This window comes from Panthera leo, chromosome A3 (genome assembly GCF_018350215.1).
Source record: "Panthera leo isolate Ple1 chromosome A3, P.leo_Ple1_pat1.1, whole genome shotgun sequence".
NCBI lineage: Eukaryota > Metazoa > Chordata > Mammalia > Carnivora > Felidae > Panthera > Panthera leo.
In genome coordinates this window covers 57,392,116-57,419,403 of record NC_056681.1, presented here as the reverse complement: position 1 = coordinate 57,419,403, position 27,288 = coordinate 57,392,116, and the positions used below count along the sequence as shown (strand labels likewise).

General features: G+C 41.4%; 1 protein-coding gene across 1 annotated transcript in view; it reads left to right on the top strand.

The window, feature by feature from the left end:
• The first annotated feature begins 935 nt into the window (after positions 1-935).
• The window catches only part of SLC9A2 (solute carrier family 9 member A2), a 98,968-nt gene continuing 72,615 nt past the window's right edge, over positions 936-27,288 (top strand). The window contains exon 1 of the mRNA XM_042931877.1: positions 936-1,233. Within this exon, the coding sequence (XP_042787811.1) occupies positions 936-1,233 (298 nt within the window). The remainder of the gene's footprint in view (positions 1,234-27,288) is intronic.

Below are 27,288 nucleotides of genomic sequence, written 5' to 3'. Positions count from 1 at the left end.
TTCTTTTTCGTGACCGGGGGCAGGGAGAAAACAGGGGAAGCGACAGTGGTGGAGGGAGCGAAACCAGTACGGGGTGGACGAGAAAAGTGGGAGCGTGGGAAGAGAGTCTGGCACGGACAGTTTCAGCGCGCAGAATGCCCTGTACAGTACGCGATGTGATAACCCTCGGAAGGGGAACAAAATGAGGCTTTTCTCAACTTTCTGAAACAGCCACAGAGCTCCCCAGTGTGTCCCGGCCTCCGCAGCTCCGGAGCCGGGCCGGGAGCGCCCCCACCACGCGGGGCCGGCCTCCCCTCCGGACCCCGAGCCTGCGGCGCCTGGGCGCGAGCCCGGCACACCCGGCGTCCCCTCGTAGGAGCCTGCGGGGGAAAGGGCGCGACGCGTGGGTCGCGCCGGCCCCTTCGCTGGAGGGACGCCCGACGCTGCCTCCGGGGCGGGGACAGCTCCGGCCACCTTGCGCGATTCCGCCCGGAGCCGGCTGGTTCCGGGGGTGGGGGGTCCGGGCGCGCGGTGCGGGCTAGAGAGGAGCGCGGCCCCGCGTCGCCCGCGGGCTGGGGCAGGTGCGCGGCGCGTCGGCCCGGTGCTCGCGTCCTCCCGCCCCGCGGCCCGGGCGCCGTGCCCGCCCCGCCCCTGCCCCCGCCCCCGCCCGCGGGCCGCCCGGGGCAGGGCCTGCAGCTGCGGCCGGCGAGCGGCGCACCGGGCATGGGCCGGCGGCCGGCGGCGGAGGGCGGCTGAGGGTGCGCGCTCGGCCAGGCGGTGTGCCCGCTCGCAGCGGGGACCGAACCGGCGGCTGCAGAGACCCCGGCCCCGCGGCGGGCGGCGGCTCACGGATCCGCACTGTGCGCGGCCGAGCGCGCGGCGCTGCCTCGGAGCGATGCGCTGAGCTCGCGGAGGGCCGAGCGCGGGGCTCGCCGGCAGCTCGGGGAGCCGACCCCATGGAGCCCGCGGGCGCCGGGAGGAGCCTGCGGGCGCCGCCACCGCCGCCGCCGCTGCTGCTGCTGCTGCTGCTCCTGCAGGTGGCGGGGCCGGCGGGCACCGTGGCTGAGACCCTGCTGGACGCGTCAAGGGCTATGGGCTCCAGCTCCAGCCCGCCGAGCCCCGCGAGCGTGGTGGCTCCCGGAACGACGCCGTTCGAGGAGAGTCGTTTGCCAGTGTTCACCCTGGATTACCCCCACGTGCAGATCCCCTTCGAGATCACCCTGTGGATCCTGCTGGCCTCCCTGGCCAAGATAGGTGAGCGAGCTGGACCCGCGAGCTGGGGTGGAGGCGATCGGAAGGGGACGCCCAGGTGGGTGGGCGTCTGAGTAGGCGAGTTGGCCTCTGGGTGGTGGCCACCTCCCTGCGGATCAGGGCAGGGGCGACAAAGCAGCTTCTGTTCCACAGGGACCCCGGGAGGAACACTTTCATGCTTTGGTTCTTAAGTGGACATTGGCCTTGAAATAGCCCGAAACTATTAGTCCATACAAACTCAGCGATTTGCTGCTTACTTTTGCCTGGGACACCAAGTGGTACAGCCTCCTGCCAAAGTAGAGACCTGTTTACTGAGGGAGGAGGCGAGTTAGCTGAGGTTTATTGGTCTCCCCCACTGGGAGAGAGGCGCGGGCTAGCACAGAGACTAAAACGGTTAAAGCCCTGGATGCTCTGAGAGAGAGGCGCCTTGGCAGTGACCCAGACCCTGCCATGCACCTGACTAATGAGGTGCATGGAAGAGGACCTGGGACGACTGAGTGCCTGCAGCTGCGACAGGAACACCCTGTCTCCTCCCCTCCTTTGGGCTGAGGCTGTCACTATCCAGGAAGCGTTTTCTTAGGTGACTGAGGCCAGTGAAGCAAGATGCATATTTAAAAATAATTAACCCACTTTTTAAACCGTCTCCTTAACTCTCATTTGGAAAGCAGAAGCGCTGAATGTCTTTTCTCATCTGCATTCCCCACGCCCCCGACACGTAAACTTTTGTTGTGCTCATGGTGCTTTATGCTATTTTTGCTTTATATTTTAAATACTTTTTTATTTTAAAATATGTCAACTACTGTCGTCATGATTCAAAAAGTTATTAGGTCAAAAGACACGTATGCATTATTGCATACGTCTTCTGCATTTGTCCTCGGAAAGAGCCTGTGCTGCACCGTGAGGCAGGTCGCCCTAAAGGATGAGCAGACGCCTTGCCTGTCGGCCTTGGGCTTCTTGATTGGTGGGAGAGATGCCATACACACCCGTGACCCTCATACAAGAAAGTGCTAAGTTGTGTGACAAATTCAGAAAAGATAATATGGCAGTGTCGGGAGGCAGAAGTCACTTGTGAAGTCACGATGTGAAGTCACGATGTGAAGTCAGGATGTGAAGGAAGCATTTAAATTGGGCTTTCAAGGATGACCAGGGTAGGGTCAGTCGGAGATGAAAGGGAACAACATTCCAGAGAGGAATGAACAAAGGCACAAATTGGGAGGAAAGCACAAAGCAGGTAGAAGAGATGGTTTGCAGGAGGGTGGAAGTTGTGGGAGGTAAGCCTGATGTCAGATAAAATTAATTAGATTCTATTAATGGTGGCCAAAGGAGGCACATGCTGTTTAGTGACTTTTCAGGCTGCAGTTGCCTGGCTTTGACATTGTTGTACCAGTTCAGTGTTTTAATTCCACCTGAGAAGTGGAAGCAGGGGAAATGGATTTCCCCATCTATCAGGTAGGGTATACACATTTGCAGGTAAACTCCTTGTCTGTAACAATACACTCAGGTGCTGTCCCCTCACATGGTCCTTACAACAACCCTGCCACGCAGGAAGGGCAGATATTAATACCCTCCCCCGCCCTTGATAGAGGTGGAAACTGAAACTCTGGAGAGCTTACAGGAGTTGCCCACAGATATACAAAGTGGGGAGCCAAATGCAGGCTCTGTTCACTCTGTCCCAGCCTCCATCGCTGGAGAGGTGCTTTTGTGCCCTGTTTCCATTACTGCTGCTCGGTTGCTATTTCTATTCAATTACAAGTCTTTGTTTTGTTCTTCACTCCTGATTATTTTAATCTGATTAATTACACTAATAATAGCTGCTGGTAGGCACTTAAGTTCATTACCTCTAATTTTCACAACCATCGTGGGTAGGTCTGATTACCCCATTTCCTATACGAAGAAACAGCAGTGGGGAGGTTACCTTGCTGGTGGGTGGGGAGCCAGAATTCCATCCAGGTCTGTCTGATGTCTCATCTTTGTGTCTATCCTGGAGGCTTGTTTTGTTATGGGGATTAAATGACACTACCTATGTATAACATTCTTAGAAAATGCTGGACGTGTGGTAAGCGCTGAATGTTGTCACTAGTAGGCGTGGAAGAGGAGTGAACTGAAGCCTTGGGTAGTGCTCTGGCACTGTGTTTCCTTTTCCACTGCGCTGGGTAACCTCCTGCCTTTCTCTGCTCCTTTAGGCTCAGCCTTTCCTAAGTGTTCCTATTCGTGTGTGGGTTGCTCTTTCATACTTGTTGTTTTCTGTCATCATCTATTCATCTCGTTTGACTTTATCCCACTAATTGTGTGGTATTTTATTGAAATGCTTCTGTGAGTTCATAGGTGTATTCATCTGCCCATTGGCAGTATTTTTGTTTTATACCCAGATGTATTTATATTCCCTGGCACTTGTTGTTCTGACCTTTCTGCCCCTCCCCCAATTGTAATCTTTACTGGCTACTAAGTCCCCTTTCTTCCCTGCATCTGGGGTGGCACAGAAATGGGAACGCAGACAGATGTTCATGTCTCCCAACCAGAAGGGTCTGACCAGAGAGAGACCTCAGTGGAGACTGCCGTTTGTGAGGTAAAGGGTATATATAGTTCCCAGAAGAGAGAGTATAGTTTCAGTCTCCCAAAGCCAGTTTTTGGGGGTCTTTCCTAGGTTCTTCGTGTATATATGTAGTCCAGCCCTGCCTTCCTATTGCAACTCTGCCCTTAGAGAAGCCTGGAAATGCCCAGATATCCACCCCCACGCCCCTCCCCCACCGGCCCTGCACTTTTTGTTGGATTTGAGGAAAACTGTCTTGTATTGTGGGATGCCTTTACAGCCCATTAAACAGTATCTAGTCATTCAAATGCTATCTTAACTTTTGCCCTGGAAAAACTATTATTTGGGGAGACTTATATGACTTAATTTGCTCATATTTTGGGCACGATGATGAATTGAGCTGTGCAGGGAGACTTGAGAGATTACAGATGTGTTAACTCATGCAAAATGCCATGGTTTCTATTTGGAGCACTTTTATGCCATGTACCTGGTGTACCTGAACTTACCTACCCAGAGAACATGGAGAAACATTGCTGGTGATTAATCTAAACAAAGGTAACAGGTTGCCCCAAATGGAGGCTCCTAATAACATTTGTAGGAGGTTTAAATCATGCCTGATGGTGAATTCAGAATTGTTTGCTAGATTGCAGTACAATATAACCTTAGAAATATTGCAGTCAGAAGTGAGCAGGTGCATTTGCGGGAGAGTGTTGAATGATTCAACTTTTCACTCTTTTACCTGATTATTAGGGAAACTCAATTTCTGAATTATTTGGTTAAAAACAAAATCCTCTCATCATGATGATGATGTGAATGTGTATGCAAAGTAGGTTAAATAAATCAAAGAATGTAGGAAACTTATTATACTTTTGAACAGGTGTTAAATTTTGCAGTTTTAGAATTTGTTTTTCACTTAGTTCCAAGTTAGCACATGTGAACTTGTATTATTCTTTAATTTTTAAGATCTATATTTGGAATAATTGTTGATTTTTTTAACAGTTATGAAATGCACACCTTGCTTGGTAAATCCTATACACAGCAATGGAGTTCTACAGCTTAGAGTAATAGGTAGCCAAAGAATTAAGAAGAGGAAGAACTTCCAAGAGTGTTCTAAGATTGTCTCCTCTGATTTCCTTGCCCATGAAGTGGATCATTGGATTTGTCCTAAACCAGGTGAACTTGGGCATGTGTTCTACCATTCTTCAGAGTTCAAGGACAGAGTACTGGGTCCCTGCTGTTTAAAGCAACACAACTCCGTTCTCTTGTCCCCTCACCTACCTAGTAGTCTTGTTGAGCTGGCCTGTTTGCCTCTTCAGGTGTCAGCATGAATCCTGCCCTTTTCATCTCCTTTGCCCTTAAACTTGGGGTTAGGATGCAGAATTTTCCACTTCCCTCCACCCCGTTGTCTTGACATTAAATAACTTGTAGTATTATTTTAAGGAAAAGTCAAAGCAGTTTGGTCCCTGAAGGTTTCTCCTCTGGGATCAATTCTGTCCTGATTTGAAATATGAAACCAGATAGTTTCTGCAGTTGTTATCTGTCTGTATTACCTGAGATCTTGATCTCTTAGAAAAACCTATCATTGCCCTTGATCTGTTTCTCTTTGTTGTATTTGTTTTTCCTGAAGTGTATACACCAGCTGGTTGGTCAGTGGATGAAGCTCATGATCTTTCCTTGTTTCTGAACCACATCTTACTTCGAACACACTTGTGGAGCTCAGTCTTCCTGATGGCGTGCACTTGTTCCTAATAAAGCTAAAAGAAGAATTTTGATTTCTTTTTGTCTGAAAGCTTCCATCTCTCTCCACTTTGGGTTAACCATACATTTCCTGTGTTCTGTGTGAAGGATGACTGCAGCAGCTTGTATTGTTTCTAAGGATCATTCAGGTGCCACCTGGAATCTTATCACTGCACTATAACGCAGAAATATTTTCATGTCTTTTAAAAGAGTAACAGGTAATTTTTCTTTCTTTACCTTGATCAACAGTCTCCGAAATTTATCTATTTTATACTTTTTCAAAGAATTAGATTTTGTTTGGTTTCTAGTTTACCAATTTCTTCTCTGTATTACTTAGTTACTCCTACTTTATTGGCATATACATATTTTTTTCATTCCTGAATTGAAAGTTTAGCTCATTAATTATTGAATTTACTTGTTTTCTAATATGTGTATTCCCACCTAACAATGATAATTAATCCCTGAAAAAAACACTTAGAGTTGAAAACATAATATTACTTTCAAAAATTTTAATGACAAATGTTTTTATGAGCTCCTATGTTCTAAAATAGGCATACCCTTATGCTAAAATGACATCAGTCTTAGTAAAATACACAAAACTATTTCAGTAGTTTATTTTAGTTATTACAACTCCTAAGAAGCCATTTCTCTTCATCAGTTCCTCCAAAATGTGGCTATTTACTTGTTTTCATTAAATTCAAAGCTGTGATAAACTAACACTCAAGACTGTGTTACAAAGCATAGTCATGATAACTATGTTTATGTAAATTTATCTGTATTGCAAATTATAATAACAATAAAGAGCATGGCAAAGACTAAAGAATTCAGGGAGGTGATGCAAATGGAATTGCACTTTCCTAAGCAACTGCATGAAATCATTACTGCTATTAATTGACAAACCACCTGTATTCTGAAATGAGAACTTAACATATCAGTGATAAAGCTGGAAAGATGACTGAAGTATCTCATCAAGGGCACCCAGCCACCGATTTAAAATCTATAAAATCCAATACAGTCTTTATGAAGTCAAAGAAATGCCTCATGTGCTGAAATAGGAATAGTAAAAGAAACTCTTCTTAAAGATGGTTTCTCATGATCCAAATGGGTATATCTTAGAAGAATGGCAATGTATGTATTTTTTTTAACGTTTATTTATTTTTGAGACAGCATGAGCAGGGGAAAGGCAGAGAGAGAGGAAGATAGAGAATGTGAAGCAGGCTCTAGGCTCTGAGCCCTCAGTCCAGAGCCTGACATGGGGCTTGAATTCACAAACCACGAGATCATGATCTGAGCTGAAGTCTGACACTTAACCGACTGAGCCAGCCAGGTACCCCAGCAATATATGTATTTAAGGCTAAAAGTATATTGTTCTGTCCTACTTTCGTTGCATTGTATAGTTTTGATATGTAGAGTTTTCACTATTGTTTCACTATTGTTTAGTATTGTTTAGTATTTTTAAATTCCCTTATGATTTTTTTATTCTAGCCCAATAATTATTTAGAATTATAGTTTTTAGTCAGTAAGCATATTGAGATATGTGGTTATTTTTTATTTATTCATATTTTATTTAATTTTGGTTAGATATGCCTGATAATTGATTTTTGATATTGATTGAGATGTCCTCTGTGGTTTAACATGTGGTCCTTTTTAAACTGCATTTTCCATGCTTGCTTGAAAAAGATTATAGGGGTGCCTAAGTGGCTGAGTCAGTTGAGTGTCCGACTCTTGATTTCAGCTCAGGTGATGATCCCAGGTTCATAGATTGAGACCTGTGTTGGCCTCCATGCTAAGCGTGGAGCCTGCTTAAAATTAGCGCTCGTTCTCTCTCTCTCTCTCTCTCTCTCCCCCCCCATTCCTCCACTCTCTCTGTCTCTCTAATATAAAAAGAAAGAAAAAAAAGATTATATAGTCTCTATTTATTGGATGTAGGATTCTATACAGGCACATGTGCACATATGAAGATAACATGCCTCCACACAGAGGATTAGATTACATTTTAATTATGGTGTTCAGATATTTAATAGAATTGCTGAGTTTTGGTTATTTTATCTATTAGGTTATGGGGTACATTAAAATCAGTCTCTAAGATTGTGATGCCAATTACTATTTGTAATTTTGTCAGTTTTTGCTTTATATATTTTGATGCCAAGTTATTAGGTTCATACAAGTTTAATATTATATCTTCTGAGTGAATTCTTTAATGATTAAATTATGAGCTTCTTTATTTTCAATAATATTCTTGTGGCTCATAGTCTGTTTTTTCTCTTATTACTATTGCTATTCAAAATAAAACTAGATTTTGCACATGTATTTTTTCTGTATCTGTTTTCACATCTACATTTTCCAGACATATCTTTTCCCTTAACATTGCAATCAAATCAACTAGATAATTGTTCTTCAGATACATTTTGTTAAACTACATACACATTGGGGTACATGTGCCCCTATGAATCAGCACTCCCGTATTCTTTGGATAAATTCTTAGTAGTCCTATTGCTGGGTCATAGGGTAGTTCTATTTTTAATTTTTTGAGGAACCTCCACACTGTTTTCCAGAGTGACTGCACCAGTTTGCATTACCACCAACAGTACAAGAGTGCATACACTGTATGTTAGCCAACTTGACAATAAATTATGTTAAAAAAAGTTTTTTTAAATAAAGTCTGTACTTAAAGCTCAAAAAAAACCCCTACATATAACTGGATTTTTTTATATTTAATTTAAATTTTAAAAATATTTGTAATTTAAAAAATTGCAGTTACATTTATTGTAAGTTAAGATATATGTGAGCTTATTTTGTTCTTTGTTTATTGTGCTTTTATTTGGTCTATTTAATTTTAGTGTCATATTTTGGCCTAGTCAATTTTTTTCATTTATTTTTAACATATTATTATATATTCTGTTTATATTCCTTTTGTGCTTACTTTTCAATTTTAATTTGATTATCTGATTTAACAGGAGCCAGGGCAGACTGCTTTGGCTCACATCCCAGTTACATTTTCCTACATATTTTGTGGTTGTGAGATATTGGGTACATAACTTAAAACTCTCTGGGGTCAGTTGCCTTATTGGTTAAATGGGTATAATGAAAGTACCAGTGTCATAAGCTGCTATAAAAAATAAATTAGTTAATATATGTAAAATCTTAAAACAATTTTTGGAACATGGCAAACAGTATTTACTATTATGTTATTGTTTTATACTGTTCCTTAATAATATTTAAACTTTAAAATTTTTAACTGCTATTTGCCTGTTTCAGAATTGTAATTTTTGGTTTAGAATTCAGACCTGGTTTATATTTAACTTCTTCCAAATTAGACTTTAATTTTTAGACCTGGTTTGTATTTAATTTCTTCCAAATTAGTTTTTTATTTTTATAAGCAGTATTTACATAGATTTGCAAACATGCTTACCAATTTTTTTATTGTTACTTCTTCTCTCTCCCTTCCACATTGTTTTCTTTTTACTGAAGTGTTTTCTTTGATACATACTTCATTCAGGGAGGACCTTTGAATGATAAATTCTCTTGATCTTTAACAATGTCTTTATCTTGATTATTCTCTTGAATGATTATATAACAACATAGGAGTTGGAATTATTATCACTTATCAGTTGGAAAATATTGTTTCATTACTTTCTGTCTGGTTTTGTTGCTAAGGAGATTTATGTTGTTACTCTCATTGCCCTTTGGATTAATCAGACTTTGCTGTCTGTGTGTATTTAAGATTTTTCATTTGGTTATTTCTGATATTCTGCCGCTTCTTCAGTATGTCTAGGTATCGACTTATTTTATTTTTGTTGCTTGGACTTGTGCTTCCATGTTTCTTAATGCCGTTTGATGTTTTTCATCTCTTTTCTATTTCTTGGTGATTTTATCAGATCTTTTTTTCCAGTACCACATTATACTTTCACAGATTTCACAGTTAGGCACAGGCCTAACTTACTCATTGGATTTTTCATTTTAATTATATTTTCATTTATGCTGCCTTGGTTCTTTTTCCAGTCTACTTGCATTTTGTTCATACTATTCTACTATTTAATTAACTTATACTCCTCCTTTGGAGTATTTTATTTAAACTGTATTCATTTTATAGTTGTTGTTGTGGTTTTTGTTTTTCCTTTTTTTTTTAGATTTTCCTGTTAGGGCACTTGGGTGGCTCAGTTGGTTAAGCGTCCAGCTTCAACTTTGGTCGTGATCTCACGGTTTGTGGGTTCGAGCCCTGTGTCAGGCTCTGTGCTGACAGCTCAGAGCCTAGAGCCTGCTTTGGATTCTGTGTCTCTCTCTCTCTTTCTCTGTCCCTCTCCTGATCATGCTCTGTCTCTGTCTCTGTCTCTCTCTCTCTCTCTCTCTCAAAAATAAAATAAACATTAAAAAAACTTAAAAAGGTAGATTTTTCTCTTATTTTTAGTTGTTAATTATGTTTATCACATTTACCGATTTTCCCTTTTGGATATTTATTTCCTCATATAGATTATATTTTTTATTGTGAGCTTAGCTTCAGCAGGGGATGTTTACTTGGAAGTGGTTTGTTTCCCTTAAGTTATGAATGGTTCTAACAAAAATGGTTTTGAGTTTTCATGCTGGGACCCAGAATTTCAGTGATTGGTTTTTAGTGCTAGCTTGGTTTTCCTATATTATTCAAGTGGACTTTAAACCTGTGTGTGGGGTCAATCTGGAATTTTATACTTCACAGGTGAATTTTCCCTCTGCCCAAGCCTATAAAGAGTTGATGTATTTCCTTCAATTTTTCCTTGGCTATAGACATCTTTTAGTACGTGTTTATTTGGCACAAAGTAGCTCTCTGAGACTCAGGAATTTATGCATGAATCCTTCCCTGACTGGTCTGACTTCGGATTTCTTGGCTTCATATAGGTGTTCAAATGCTAGGTCCCAGCACGTAGTGCAGGTAACTTGTGTGGAATCCAATCCCCCAGGTTCACTGTGGCTTGAAATCCTACTGATGTCTCTTTCTTGGACTTCTCTTGTTTCTGGCCTCGGAGACATTTTCCTTTATTTCGGATGTGGCTAGATATTAATCTTCTGTGTTTGAAGTACGAGATGGTTTTATCTGTGTTCACATTGTTGGATGGCTCAGTGACATTTTATATGGCACTTTTAAAAGAAATGCGTGCTATGTAGTGTTAAAAGCCCATGGGTATGTTCTGCCCATAGGATATCATAATGGACTCTCTTCAATGTAAGGTGAATATAATATGTTCTTTTCCTAGTTTTTCTATCTGCAGGATGGGAAGATGTAACTATTCTCCTTTTCTCTTCTATATTTTCATAGTTGGGTAGAAGAGAAATAGTTCAGCAATTGAAAAAGTGTTGGACTTGAGGTTTGGAAAATACGTCCCTAGATCAGAAGCAGGAAGACCCTGTGGCACTTTGAGTTCTGCCATTAACTTTGTTGTATGATCCTCCCAAGACTTGGTTCTCACATTTAATTAGTAGAAGTAGGGATATGTATCTGCCCCACCTGTTTAACATTTCCAAGGGATAATAAGAGATACTGTGTAGGGGAGGAAGTCATTTATAACAAAGATTTTACTTTTATAGCAAAAGAAACTTAAGCCAAGAGAAGCATGTGTTTATTATATTAAAGGGACGTGCAGACATGGGCGTATTGTCATTCTAAATGAGGCGTGCACAATTAGAGGTTACTCTCTTGCAATTACATCTTTTAAATGTGATGAATCATAATTGATGTACTTCCTGCAACAGTCCTACACATTGTTCATCACTGTTCCAGGGCTTTCTAATCTTGATTTGTAAAATTCATCCCTTGTTTGAAGATGTATGCATTCCTTTCCCTCTTCAATAACTCCAGGGGAGGTATGGGAATTCCTTTGAAAGCTCTCTGGGTGGTTGTGACATAACCATATTTTTAAAGGTGAGTTTCATGTTAATACTTGGTGTTGGCATACAAAGGCCCACATGTGAAAAACAGAAAAGTCAAATTCACAATTGTCTTTAGAAATTTCAGCGGCAAATGGAACAGGTTACACATGCCCAGCCTGCCTGTGAAAGTGCTCTAAAGCAGTTTAAAAATTTTGTTATCCATGGAAAGTTTCTCGTGGAGTCACAAGGCCATGGGACGATTCTTTTGCCGTGTTCCTGTGACTCTGCCACAGGCAATTCTGCTACTCCCTATTACTAAGCTTCTTTCCTAGGGATCCATGGGCTGGGAAACCTGATCAATGTAATGCAGCCGAGCAGAGTCTTTTATTGTGGCATTGGAGGGTGGAGATGGGTGGGCCTACATAATCCCTCTATCACAGGTTTCTTTAATAAAACAATAATAGCCAACCAGGATGAAGCATTATTCCATGCCAGGTATTTGGGCCAAGTGTTTTATACCCATTGTCTCATTTAATCATCACAACAACTCTGGTTGGTAAGCCATCATTATTATCCCCAGTTTTAAAAAATAGATGAGGAAACAGGTTTAGAGAGCTGAGGTAACCTGTCCAGGGTATCACAACTCTTAAGTGGTAGAGGTGGGATCCATGGTCAGCGTACCTCATTGCTCTACTGTGTTTTGTTCCGGAGAAGAGTATTACGTTCTAGGCATCTGTCTGTAGTCTCCAGAGCACCTAGATGTGCCTTATCTCATACACTCTTAACCTTAATCTTGATGGTCTCAGATTTTCACCGTAAAATCGGACCACGATGATTACATCCTGCCTATTTCACAGGATCTTTGTGTGGACCAACTGAAAGCACATTTGACTCTACAGCTGACATTGGTCGGACCTCACCGCAACTCTGTAAACTGGCAGGACGGAAGGAGCTCCAGAAGGCAAGGTGGCATAACTCATAAGTGGTGTCAGAGCTAGAACTTGAGTCTGGAATTTCTGAAGCTTGGTCTAGCTTTTTCTCCCATGCATAACTTAGAGAATATAGAATTCCAATGCTTTTGATATATATATTTAACATGTTAAGATTCATAGGTTAAAGGTTCAACCCATAACTTGGGCTACCATATACATTTTAATAGGCCAAAGTTCAGCTTCAACAGGTTTACAGGAGACAGGGTGGTAAATGTGTTTCGTGGTTGCACGTGCATGCACACGTGTTGAACTCATGCACATGCATGCACACGCAGACACATTTGCACACGTGAACGACATTCATTAGGATGGAAGCTCTGTGCAGGAAGGGATTTTGTCTCTTTGACGTGCTGCCTAGAACAGTGCTTGGCACAGAGCAGGTACTCAATAAATAAGCACTGAGAAAAATAATAAGTAAATAGTAGTTAGAGACACTTTTTGTTTCACCTCAGCTTAATCATGTGGTAATTAAGGTAACTGTGCCTCCTGGTTTGTCCATGATATCCATGATTTGCGTCCATTATCCGAGAACATATATTAATAGTCTGCCCCTCACTCTCAAATATGCTAGTTCACGTGGTCATTTATGTAGTCACTCTACATACAATGCATATACTGTAATTGCACATACTTTGAGTGGTAACTTCCGCCCTGTTGTCCAAAATCTGACCTCTGCCACTTACTAGCTGTGGAGTTTGGGTGAGTTAATAATCCTCTATAACCTCAGTTATTTCATCCATAAAATAGGAGAATGAGAATAGCTTCCTTGTGAGGTTGATGAGAGTGCACGTAGAAAACTTGCCACCTTCAGACCTTGGAAATGTGGTTAGCCCTTGGATAAGAACCGATGTCTTGCTTCCTCCTCCAAAGCATACCGGTATCGCGCCACCAAAGTCTGTTTCGTCCAGTTATTCTGTAGCAAGTTGTTAGATTGTCTGGATGGCCCTGTCTCCTGCTGTTGGTGTTATGCACGGGCTTCTCTCTAAATCATAACCTTGCAGTTTTCAGTGTTGCATAAATGTAAAAAAAAAAAATCATCTGTCTGCTTTTGTAAGTTAATTCGCAACAGAGAGGAAAGGCCACACACCCCCCTTTGTTTGGTGGCAGGTTCCTCTGTCAAAGACTGAAGGGCGAACAGCCAGGCGTAGTAGGTAAGGGGCATAGTAGGTGGGAGGCAGCAGAGAGGGCCTTGCACACAAGGCTTGTGGTCCGGTGAGACGTTCTGTGTAGGAGCTGGCTCTCCCCTAGGCCTTCCTCCTGACACCCTCTGAGCTGCTGGGTCTACTCCGTGTCCTCAGGGTCCCCAGCAATGTCCATTCACACACAAGCAGGGCAAACATGTTTTTCAGCAGGTCATTCCCAAGTCCCTTTGTACTTTTTTCTTTTTTCTTTTTTTAAACTGTGTTCCTTTAGGAATCGAGGCAGGAAGGAGTTGTAAAACAAAGTCCTGCCCAAAGTAATCATGAATATACCATTCATGTCTACCTGTCTTCTTAGGAAAATGGCATCATTCTTTGTGCATCCTCCGTGACCTGTCCGGAAGGATACAAAGATGCTGCCGTGGGCTCAAGGAGCTGATGTCTTTAAGAGAACTAGAAAATATGTGTGCGTGCCTGCGGGAAACAGCTCCCACCCCAGTCTCTCTGGGTCCTGTTGTGCACGGCTTCCTTCCTTTAGCACTTTTGTCACTATCTGACATATGTTTATTTATTTATTAGTCGCCTGTGTGTGCTCACAGTCCCTCCCTCCTCAAGTACAGGCTCCAGGGATGGGGGCCTGTGTCTTTTGTTTTTGTCTACCTCTGCAGGGCTTAGGCGGTTCACAGTCAAAACTCATGATGTCTACATCCTCAGTACTGTTTTCTGTTTTCAGCTGCTTCACATGTATAAGCCTATTTTGATTCTCACAAGAGTCTTCACTTGGCTTTGTTTTACTGCTGACATGTATTCATGTGCTTTCATTCGAAGCGTGGTTCGTGAGTGCTAATGGCTTTGCTAAAGGGATTTGGTTGATAAGATAGCCGATTTATATATGTAATGACTTTACTCCCTCTGCAGTGATTTTTTTTTTTCTTTTCTTCTTTTTCTTTCCGTTTGGTCTTGATGTCTCAATTTTGTGTTTTGAGGCCACTGAAACCAAGGGAGTTTATTGCTGTCTCTGAATCTGTGAACAAGTGTGTATAACTGGCAGGACTCCGGTCTTTTATTTTTCCACTAAATATGTTAGTAGTACTCGTTATTATTTTCCTAAAGTGTAATAATTATGATGATGCTTGGACCATAGAATTCTTAAGAATTGAAATCCCTTTGGTCTTTGCAACGATAAGCAAATCGAAAGACACATGGATGTGCAGAGATCACCGAGTTGGTAATCAGAAGCTGGAGAGGAGGCAAAATGAGCAAAAATGTGCTGATTCTGGTAAGTTGAGAAAATAGCATCCTTTTACCAAATAGGGTAGTTTCTTAATTTAGCTTTGGCCACCGGTGTGCACGCAGATCCCCTCCGTGTATATAACCAGTGACTGGAGTTAAGTGTTAGCGACCACTTAATTGAAAAATGCAATTAGGCAGCAATTACTGGCAATTGTGGGTTCCTCTACTATACTTTGATCTATTTATTTTAAGCAAGTGGTACGTTTGTTTAGAAGGCAGGCTCTCAGAGGAATAAAAGCCAAACGGAACATAAAACTCCAACACAAGGTGGTTGAGTGGGTGCGGTAGGCTCTCTGGATAACCGTGCATAACTTAATGATGGGTGGGCAAACAACACAACCAAAAATTGGCATAAATCATTTACCAACACACGGGTTGAAAGAATGACAAATCTTGGGCTTTAACATCTAGCTGGGGCAGTAGGAAAAAAATTGCTTTCAGCCATTGGCCTGCATGGCAAGTCTTGCCTCTCTCTAGGTTAGAGTACACTAGGGTCCCTGTCACCACTCCTGGGTCTTGGATCCCGGTGCCCCCTCCCTGTGCCTCTTCCTCCCAGCCAGATTTGCAGAAAGTCTATTCAGATACAGTTGGCAAACCTAACTACTCCCTGGATACTGTCATTCCCCCTACATAATGCCTATACCCGGGAGAGTTTTTTCCCCTCAGAAAGATCTCTTTCAGTCTACCCCTTCCTTTTCCGAACCCCTTCCTCGAAGGGTGTTACTGCAGTGGAGAAAGAAGAAGAAGAAAAAGGGGTGGGCCAAGAGCCACAAGGGGGTAGAACTTGGTAACGTTAAAGATACTTAGAATATGGGGCTGTCGAATCCGCTTCAGAGCTGTAAAATCTGAACCTGCAGTCCTGACAGATGCAGGACAAGTTCTGTGACGACTTTATGTGTACTTCATGAGAAACATGAGTCGAGGACTCTGCTAAATAAGAATTCTTGGCGTGTCCGAGGGCTGCTCTGAGCATTTTAACAGCGTGGATCTTGTTTCCCACCTGGCGATATTAGAAATTCCCCTGGCATCTGTGGATTACTTTACTTGGCATAGGGAGGCACATATTTCACACCCAGATGTAAAATATGTGAAAATTCTTGGGACACTGGCCAGTGTCATTGTTATTTCCTGGTGCAGAGTTGCTGCCTTGGTGGGCGGTAAGGACGCACCCAAATCAGTTATAATTTCTGGGCCATGTGGATGGTGTGGTATGACTACTCCATCTTGGTTGCACTGTGCTCATGGAACGTTTTGCAAAATTCATAGGACCCAATCTGAGCATGCTGATAGCAAGAACTGAACATCTTCGGAATTCATTTCCCTGGCCTAGCCTACCTGTAGCTTCAAAAAGGAGACTGTGGGGGCACCTGGTTGATTTCAGCTTATGTCACAATTTCAGGGTTCGTGGGATCAAGCCCTGTGTTGGGCTCCATGCTGTCAGCTTGGGATTCTCTCTATCTCTTTGCCCCTCCCCTGCTTGTGCATTCTCTCTCTCAAAATAAATATGAAAAAAAAAAAGAAAAAAAGGAGAGTGTGACCCGTTAACAGAGTAATCTAAGATTGGCCTCTGCAGTAGGAAGTAACCAAGATGGTAAACTATGTAATTGGTTTGATCCTCTGAAAGCCATTGAGTGGTAAGCAACCTAACATAAAATTGAAAACCGCAAATAACTCAAATAAAAAGCAAGAAGTATTATTTACAGAAAAGCACAGTGTTCATTTATTTATTTCTCCTTTCTTCGCTGGCTTTCCTCACTCTCCGAGCATAGTTTCTTTCTTATCTTGGAAAGGAAGAAATTGATTTGCTTTTGGCAAGATAACTATGCAAAATAATTATGATGTATGTCCTTTACATAGATGCTAATAAGCTAGTCTCTTGCATGACCGTCTCCTTCAGAATTCCTAGAAAAATAGTGAGCTTTTCTGTCACAGAAGCTGCCTTCGAGCAGCCAGGGCACACGATTGTCACTTCATTAGAATAGATTTTATAGAGGTATTGGAAGACTGGAGATACGCTGTAACGCACAAGCTGAGGAGTCGTATCAACAGAGTCATTAACTTTGCACAGTGCTTCGTGTGCTCGCCACTGTGGCCCAGCCTCTTTTACAGCCAGGAGAACTTTCTTTGTGATTGGCCTGCCCAAAATTGATTTGGGCTGCCAAGCCTGGAGAGACTCTGGCCCTTTTCGCTTGGTCTCCGGGCCCTGGAGAGCCAAGGGATTCAGTGCCAGGAAGATCTTCCCAGGCCACCTGGTTCCCGCTCAGCCCAGCACATATTTCCTCCCAGACACCTTCATGTGTGGAACCAAAAACTTCTCTATCATTTGAAGGGATAGCTTGCTGTTGTTTCAATTTGTGACTTTCCTTGAAATCCAGAGATCTATATAGTCTTTTATTTTTTCCACGTCGGACTTCCGAGAGCAGCACCTCCAGCCGCATCTGCCTTGGGCCCCAGTAAATGTGTCTTCTGTGTGACATAAAACTCTCAGCATCGGATGCAGTGTCTTTCGTAAAGCAAGGCAAACCACAGGGCTTAGGGATGACTTCACACATGTATCTCCATGTGTTACACACACCACACACACACACACAACTTTTAAGTCTGTCATGAGCAATCACAGGTAGCCAGGTAAAAACTAAATATGAGATTTCTGCTCATGAATATTTGCATACTCGACACAGCAAAAATACTTTTCTGACCCACTGGTTATAGGCTAACTCTCTGGGCCCAACTTCTTGTAGAAAGAAAAATCTAACTAACACTGAGAATTGATCTTAATCTTGCTGATGGCCCAGGAATGCAAATAATGGGTCTGAGACTAAAGAAAAGGCCTTAATTCAGGTGATAATGAGGCAAGAGCACAAGTCACTTCTTGTGCTCAGCCCTGGCTCAGGGGTCAGATTAGGATTCAGTGGAGGAGAAAGTCCCAGCCTGCAATGTATGCCTCAGCATACACTGAGGGAAGTTCTCTCAGCCTGCAGAAGTCACCAACTCCAAGTGTGGCACTTAGGACCTTTCAGGGAGCTCGCCCTATTGACAGAAACCAGCCATGGGGCCTGGTGAGAAGAGGGAGGCACCTCACCCCCTGAGTTGCTGAGCACTGGTCACTTGCTTAAGAGATGGGAAGCCAGTCCCATAAGCCATGGAATCTGAGTGCTGAGTTGTGTTCTCATTGCTGCAGTTCCGATTTGAAGTCAGGAATCTAAAAAGAAGACTGAAGAGAAAGACAATGTAAGGTTTCTCGCCCCAGTCTCCATTGCAGTCTTTTTTTTTTTTTTTTAATTAGAGCACAAGTGGGGAAGAGGGGCAGAGGGAGAGAGAGAATCTTAAGCAGGCCCCATGCGCGCAGGGATCATGCACGTGGGACCCTGGGATCATGATCTGAGCTGAATGAAATCAAGAGTTGGACACTCAACCGACTGAACCATCCAGGTGCCCCTCCATTGCAGTCTGAGTAGCCTCTGAAGATAGGCTTTTGGACCTGCCGTCTAGACGGACAGCACACAGTGTGGCCTAGTAGTGCATATGCATGCTGTGTGGGCTGGATGGGTGGGGATGCCCAGCGTGGGGGAGGCTGGCAGGCAAGCTGGAGAGCCAGCACTCGCTCTGACTAGAGGAATCCCCTGCCCAGTTCCAGCTCATTGCCACCTTGCACAGACTGGGGGACAGAGGGCCCAGTCTGCTGATTTTTCAAGATAAACTAAACAGAGGAATTTGTATGTGGAAACTCTCATTTATGAGAGATTAGCTCGATATTCAGAAATACAATGAGCAAAACCAAATCGGTCTATAGGCCACGATGGCCCATGAGCTGCCAGTTTGTAACCTCTGGCCCAGCCTTTTTCACGTTGCATGAAATTTTGCTTCCAGTATTTATACCTGCTTATATTTAAGGGAGGTGAGTCTACTGATTGGGATTCTTATGCACTCAGGATCTGCTGGAATTTATCAAGTTAATAATAGTCAAAATGAATACCGTCCTCAGAATATGGTTGTGTTACCAAAAGAGAAATAAGTAAAAATGGTGACATCCCCTTACCATTGATAAAAATGGGGAGGCTGTCATGGAATCCCTAAGTAAAAGGCATTCCCGTTTTACACCTTGAGTAAGGAGCGCAGGCGTGAGAAGCAGTGTTGGGAGGGATGCCAGGCTGCCGGCACGTCCCTCTCACCCTGCCTCTGACATTTAGTTATGTCACACAACAACTTCATTATCTGTGAAAGGTAAACTCTATGGATACATCAAATGTCATCCCGACCATTGTTAAAACAATGAAAGTGTTACTTACCTTCCCCCAAATGTCTCTGTTTTGCCAATTTAAATAAGGCTATCTGGTCTTAGGGTCTCAGTGGATGATGAGGTCCCATATAAGAGGCACTTTCCTTTAAAAATATGTCTGTGAACAAGATCGGTGAATTTAACAGTTTTAACGATAATAAAGACAACCATTCTTGTGCTCTTGTTCACTGAGCATCATTTACAATAAACCCATAGGAGTATTGCTGTAATTGACATATGTGCTATGGTAGATTGGGATAGCATGTTAGCGTGTTATACTTTGGTCAGCCATCTCCTTTTTATATTTTGCTATGAGTGTTTTTGTAAAAATTAGTTATTTTTCCCTTTGCATCGCAGAAAATCCTGATTTTTTTGCTTGCTATTTTTGGACAGCCCGTGCTTTGCACATTTTATGGTTCTTGGTCATTTCACCACAAACATGATTGCCACAAACGTTTTGCTATATATCTAGTTGGGTGTAAGGCAATTTTGCTGCAAAAGAGAAAATCACAGAAGATAACAGGGACGTTCATGTTTAATGGACATAACAAAACATGAAAAAATTAGTAGAAGTGCCATTAGGATATTTGTAATAAAAGATCAAGCCATGAAAAGTGAAACAGGGACATGTAAAAGGACATAAATAAACATGAAAAATGCAATAAAATTCATTGTTAATGTCTTCCTTCATTTAGAGAAGTGTCAGTTTTCCAAAGACTAGGATACACATTTGTAACGGAGCTTCGTACTGCACTCTGAAAGGCTTCTACACTGCTGTTCATCCTTGACATATTGTCACATGTCTGCTCATAGACGTTCTGGAGTTCATGGGAAATGTACAAGACATAGTGTTGCTGTAATGCATTTGTAACTGAGCTTTGTTATCATTGTAACTGATATTTTCTAGTAGAGTATAGTATGCGATACAGCTTTGGACTGTCTTATTTCACACTTCCAGTAAGTTTGGTTACCATCTCTTCTATCAAGTAGATTTAGAAGTTATCGCCTGCTATTTTAATACTACCCTGTCTGCTCATCACCGTATAGAACATTATGAGGTCTAGCCAATAGTTATATAATGTAACAATGGGAACTGTCAATGGAGAAATGAAACCAAACTGTCAATTAGTCATTCTATCTTTTAGAGCAGAAGTCCTTTTGGTCGATTAGTTGTGCGGTGAAAATGTTTGCGAGTGGAAATGCTGTGGCAGAGACGTACACAGTGAAAATACCCAGACACGCTTTATTTCACCACGCTGAGAGTTGCCTTCAGCTGATGGTAGTTGTTTTGGGTTATGTGCATGGTGCCAGTGCCTATCAGCAGAGATCAGTTTCAGCTACATCTTTTCACACTTGTTTGCTGAGCAGGGTTTATGTAGCTATTACCAATATTTCATTTTTCTGTGCCATAATTACTTTATAAGAATGAGTAGGAAAGTGAAAAATGAAAGTGAAGATGTATTTTCTATTGTGGTAAAATAGATGCCACATAAAATTTACTATATTAACCCTTTCAAGTGCAATTCAGTGACATTAGGTCAAGTCACCATGTTGTGCAACCATCACCACTGGCCATCTCCAGAACTTTCCCGTCTTCCTAAACAGAAACTCTGCCCATTAAACACTAACTCCCTGTCCTGTATCCTCTGTCCTCCCAGATCCTGGGAGCCTTTATTCTACTTTCTGTCTCAGCGAATTTGACTACTCTAGGGACTTCATGTAAGGGGAATCATACAGTGTGTGTTCTTTTGTGTCTGGTGGAAGTGAAGATTTTAAGGAGGAACAGCATAACTCTTACAACCTTAGGGAAATTGAGTTGAAGGTAGAACTCACCATCGGTGATGAAAGCATAAACCTTTAGGGTAATCAGATATAAACCAGTTGGCTAGGTGTTCCGCTGGTAAATAAAATAACAAAACTAAAGATTAAAGAAAATGATAGAAACGCTGGAACTAAGAATGTGGGTGAGGACTGTGATAAAAGGCGAAGCCCATGATCTGATCTTTGTTTTCAAGTGCTTGACCCCCAGCGACAGCATGCTTATCTGGTTGTCACTGCATGCTTGTCCAGAGGCATGGAGTAAAACCCCTAAAGGAGCACATCCAGATCAAAGGGAAGGTGAAGCGCTTTTCTCTTTATTGTCATTTTTTTCAAATGTTTATTTATTTCAGAGAGAGAGAGAGAGAGAGAGAGAGCAAGTTGGGGAGGGGCAGAGAGAGGGGGACAGAGGATCTGACACGGGCTCTGTGCCGGCTGACGGATGCTCAATGGACTAAGCCATCCAGATGCCCCTCTTTACTGCCATTTTGGTCCACCTGCTACAACCTATGAGATAATGGGAGGGCAAAATTGAGTAAAACTCGCTACCACCCTGGGAACCTGCTCTAGGGGGTGAAGCAGACCCTCAGGTGGGTCTGTGAACTGTAGTGCAGTAAGTAGTCTGTTAACAACATCTACACAGTGTGACTGTGGACAGAGAGCCATGTGGGTACTCACTGCCCTCTGAAACATTTTGTAAATGTCTTCCAATGAAGAGCATGCCTTTTTCTTCATATCATTGCCTGTGTTGGGTGTTACTACTTGCCACTACCTTGAGGTGAATCCAAACTGCGGATGACAAGCCCTAGGACACATTACTGTCACCCTCTCTTGGTTTTCTTGCAGCGCCTCCTATGGGCCACACTTGGTGCCCACACTATTGAGTTTTGCACATGCCATTCCCTCTGCTCAGAAGCCCCTCCCATGCCTCTTGGCTTTGACAATTCCTACCACTGTTTCCTTAATGAGCCCTTCTCCAATGGGGCAGACAAGATTAAAGACCCTGCAGTGGTTCCACTGTGACTTACATTTCCCTTTCCGTAAGAAGCATGGCATTTGTAACCACTTCTTTGGCGTCCTTTGTCCCTGTAGATGGTAAACTTCATGGAGACAAAGACATCTCCATCTTGGTTATTGCGATGTCTCTAGTGCTATGCATGCTTCATGATGGTGAGTGCTTGGAAATGCTTGTGGGTCAATAAATGAAAGAATAAGTAATCATGGGAGTTATTTATCAGTTTTTAGGAACGAAGAATATTTTCTTTGCAATGATTTTCCCATAGCATACATGGTTTCCACCTAATGATTTATAGTCTATTCAGTCATTTCCCAAACGTATGTGTCTTGAGCACCAACTTTGGGGTTTTTTAAGTGAACAGGCCAACCTTTCTGCCAACTAGGCACTTTTTTTGCAGGGTAATTAAAACTTGGCATTTGGAATCAGATGATCTTTATCAAGTTCATAAAGTTCCTTCTATTAGTAGTTTGCAGAGGGTCTTTATCATAAGCAGATGTTGAATTTTTGCTAAACACTTTTTCTGCATCAGTTGGTATAATCATGTAATTTTTCTTCTTTAGTCTCTTGATATGATGTGTTACACTGATTGGATTTTGAATATTAAGGCACATTTGCCTCCCTGAAATAAGTAAGCCTCCTTTGGTCAAAAGACAACATATGAGTCTTTTTATATATTGCTGAATTCTTTGATAATATTTTGATAAGGATTTTTGCATTTATACCATAATCCCGCATTCAATTTCAGCATCACCAAGGAATTCTTGGATACCAGCTAGGTATCCTACAACTCAATTATGACACTATCTACTGGGAAGCAACGTCAGGTTAGGGCTCAGTCCCACAAGACTGCTCTCTTATCAAACAAAGGTTTTAGGGGCTCTGTAAACCAGAAAAAGGGTTGAAGAACAAATATGTATTTATTATTATAAATTACAATATCACAATGCTCATAAAGGATATTGACCTGTTGCCTTAATTTTTGTACTCTTTGTTTGGTTTTGATACTAGGGTCTAGTAGTTTCAGAAGTCAACTGAAATGTTCCCTCTTCTTCCAGTTTTTGGAAACAATTATGTAGAATTGGTATTATTTTGTAGAATTCACTAATACGACCATCTGGGCTAAAGAGTTTATTTTTTTAAGAGTTTTAAATCATAAGTTCAGTTTTGTTTTTGTTTTTATTTTTTGCTAGTTGTAGGACTATATAAATTATCTCCATGTGAGGTAAATTATGGTTGTTTGTGTGTTTTGAGGCATCAGCCTATTTCATCCAGGATGTGAAATGTGTATGTAAATCTGTTCATAGTATTCCCACATCATCCTTTTTATGATGGCAGGGTCTGTAGTGGATACCCTTTTTTTATTCCCAAATTATTGGTAAACACTAATACCAGTCTTGCTAAAGATTTGCCAATTTTATTGACCTTTTTGAAGATTCACCCTTTTTTTTTTAAACAAGCATTTAAATGTTTATTTATTTATTTTGAGAGAGAGAGCGTGTGCAAGTGAGGAGAGGGACAGAGAGAGAGGAGAGAGACAATCCCAAGCAGGATCCGTGCTGTCAGCGCAGAGTCCAATGCGGGGCTCAGTCTCCCAAACTGTGGAATCATGACCTGAGCCAGAATCAAGAGTCAGATGCTTAACTGACTGAGCCACCCAGGTGACCCAAGATTCAGCTTTTTATTTCACTATTTTTTCCCCTATTTTTCTGTGTTTGATTTCACTGACTTCTGCTCTTTATAATTTCCTTCCTTCTGTTTATTTTGGGTTTATTTTGCTTTTATTATTATTGTTATTTTTAATTTTAAGGGTTTATTTGAGAAAAAATCTATTCAAATTGGGTGGTGACAAACCAGAAGTCATTAGGAGTACTCAACTGGCAGGAACCAGGGGCAAGGCTTTCATAGAGAAGAACTGGAAGTAAAGGAAGAAAATTACTTGATTGGCTCTAGTTTAAACAATTGCCTCTATTTGGGAGAGACTTGTTGGCTGTATTTAGTTGTTTTGATTTTTAAAATTTCCTTTTTATTCAAGTATAATTAACACATAGTGTTATATTAGTTTCAGGTGTGCAATGTAATGATTCAACAATTCTGTACATGACTCAGTGACTCAGTGCTTATCATGATGAGTATACACCTTTTTTTTTTTTTTTTTTTTTTAAGAGAGGGGTCAAGTGAGCGAGGGGCAGAGAGAGAGAGAAGTGGGGCTCACCCGGGGCTCGTGTTTTTTTTTTATCCAAAGCGGGCTCATGCTCACCTGAAGTGGGGCTGGAGCTTACCCGAAGTGGGGCACAAGCTCACCCAATATGGGGCTCGAACTCAACAACTGTGAGACTATGACTTGAGCTGAAGTCAGATGCTTAATGATGGAACCACCCAGGTATCTGATGATGAGTGTACGCTTAATCCCCTTTACCTATTTTACCACCTCCCCTCCCTCCTGCCACTTCCCTTCTGGTAACCACCAGTTTGTTCTCTATATTTAAGAGTCTTTGTTTGTTTGTTTGTCTCTTTTTTCTTTGCTCATTTCTTTTGTTTCTTAAATTCCACCCAGGAACAAAATCATATGGTATTTGTCTTTCTCTGATTTATTTCACTTAGCATTATACCCTCTTGATCCATCCATGTTGCTGCAAATGACAACAGTTCATTCTTTTTTATGGCTGAGTAATATTCCAGTGTGTGCATGAGTGCATGTGCTTCCATATCTTGGCTATTATAAATAATGGTACAATAAACGTAGGGTACATATATCTTTTTGAGTTGGTGTTTTCTTTTTCTTTAGATAAATATCCAGCAGTGGAATTACTGGATCATACGGTAAATCTATTTTTAATTTTTTGAGGAACTTCCATACTGTTTTTGAGAGTGGCTGCACAAGTTTGCATTCCCACCAACAGTGCATGAGTGCTCCTTTTTCTCCACATCCTCGTCAACACTTGTTATTTATTGTGTTTTTTTTATTTTTGCCATTCTGACAGGTGTAAAGTGGTATCTCCTTCTGGTTGTAATGTGCATTTTCCCGATAATTAGTGATGTTGAACATCTTTCCATGTGCCTGTTGGCCATCTGTGTGTCTTTTTTGGAAAAATGACTACTCATGTTCTCTGCCCATTTTTAAATTGTATTATTTGTTTTTTGGTTATTGAGTTGTATGGGTTCCTTATATATTTTGGATATCAACCCTTTATCAGATACATCATTAGCTAATATCTTATCCCATTCAGTAGGTTGCCTTTTAGTTTTGTTGATGGTTTCCTTCACTGCAAAAGCTTTTTATTTTAGTGTAGTCCTAATAGTTTAATTTTACTTTTGTATTTCCCTTGTCAGAGGATACATATATAGAAAAGTGTTTCTATGGCCGATGTCAGAGAAATTACTGCCTATGTTCTCTCCCGGGAATTTATGGCTTTGGGTCTCACATTTAGGTCTTTAATTCATTCTGCGTTTATTTTTGTGCATGGTGTAAGACAGCAATCCAATTTCATTCTTCTGCATGTAGCTGTTCAGTTTTCTCAATACCATTTGTTGAAGAGACTCTTCTTCCCATTGCATAGTCTTGTCTCCTTTGTCATAGATTAATTGACTGTAAAAGCCTGGGTTTATTTCTGGGCTGTCTATTCTGTTCCATTGATCTGTGTGTTTACTTTTGTTCTGGTTCTGTACTGTTTTGATGACTACGGTTTTGTAGCGTGTCTCAAATTCTGGGGTTGTGATGCTTTCAGCTTCGTTGTTCTGTTTCAAGATTGCTTTGGCTCTGAGGAGTTTTTTGTGGTTCCGTTCAAATTTTTGGATTATTTGTTCTAGTTCGTGAAACATGTTGTTAGCATTTTGATAGGAATCCCATTCAATCTGTAGATTGCTTTAAGTACTACGGACATTTTAACAATATTTGTTCTTCCAAACCATGAACTTGGAATGTTTCTCCATTTATTTGTGTCATCTTCAGTTTCTTTCATCCGTGCTTTGTAGTTTTTGTACAGATCTTTCACTGCTTTGGTTAAGTTTATTCCTAGATATTTTCTTCTTTTTGATGCATTTGTAAATGGGATTGTTTTCCTTAATTTCTCTTTCTGCTACCTCATTTTTAATGTATAGAAATGAAACCAATTTCTCTATGTTAATTTTGTATCCTGTGACTGCATTCATTTATCAGTTCTAGTAGTTTTTTTTTTTTTTTTGGTGGAATCTTTAGGGTTTTCCATATATAGTAGTATGTCACCTGCAAATAGTAAAGCAAAAGGTTAGATTATTAATTTGAGACTTTTCTTACTTTCTAATGAATGCATTTGGTGGTATAAATTTTTTCCTCAGCAAAACTTTAGCTTTTGATATTTTGTATTTTCATTTCCTTTCAGTTCAGAGCACTTTTTTGATTTCCCTTGAGACTTCCTTTTTGACCCATCGATTTCTTTTGTAATAGTGTTATTGAGGTATAATTTATATTGTATGTATTGAATCCATTTGGAGTATACAACTTGATGGCCTTCAGTATATTCACAGTTGTGCAACCATCACTCTAGTCAAATTTAGAATATTTTCATTATCTCTAAAAGAAATCCCATATGCTTTAGCTATGTCTGTGTGATTTCCCCATCCTGCCCCACCGTAAGGAAATCCCGAATCTACATTCTGTCTGTGTAGATTTGCCTCTTCTGGATGTATGATATAACTGGAGTCATACCATATGTGGTTTTGTGATGAGTTTCTTTCAATTGGCGCATGTTTTCAAGGTTTATCTACGTTGTAGCATGTACCATTTTATGGCCAAATAATACCCTCCCCCCCCCCTTTTTTTTGCCACATTTTGCTTATCACAGGCATCAGTTGATGGACATTTGGGTTGTTTTCACCTTTTGGCTATTATGAATAATGCTGCTGTGAACATTCCTGTATAAGTTTTTATGTGGACAGGTTTCCATTTCTTTAGGGTATGTACCTGAGAATGAAATTTCTAGGCCCAGGACGTCTGTGTTTAACGTTTCGAGGCACTGCCAGGCTGTTTTCTGGTGTGGCTGTATGATTTACATTCCTGGCAGCAGTATATGAGGGCTTCTATTTTTCCATATGCTCATGAACATTTGTGATTACCTGTCTTTTTGAGGAGAGCCACCCTGGTGTCTGTGAAGACCCACAGATTATTTAGAAGAGTATTGAATTTCCAAATTGAGATTTTCCTGTTTTTTTATATGTTACTGATTTCTAGTGTGACTCCTTTGTGATGAGACAAAGTATTCTGTATGATTTCCATTCTTTTAAGTGTATTGAGGCATGTTTTCATGGCCCAGGATATGTCTCTCGATGCGTTTCTGTGGATTCTTGAATGTGTATTCTGTTGTAGTTGGCTGGAGTCCACTGTAGAATTAGATCCTATTGGTTGATGGTCTAGTTATTCTATCAATTATTGAGGG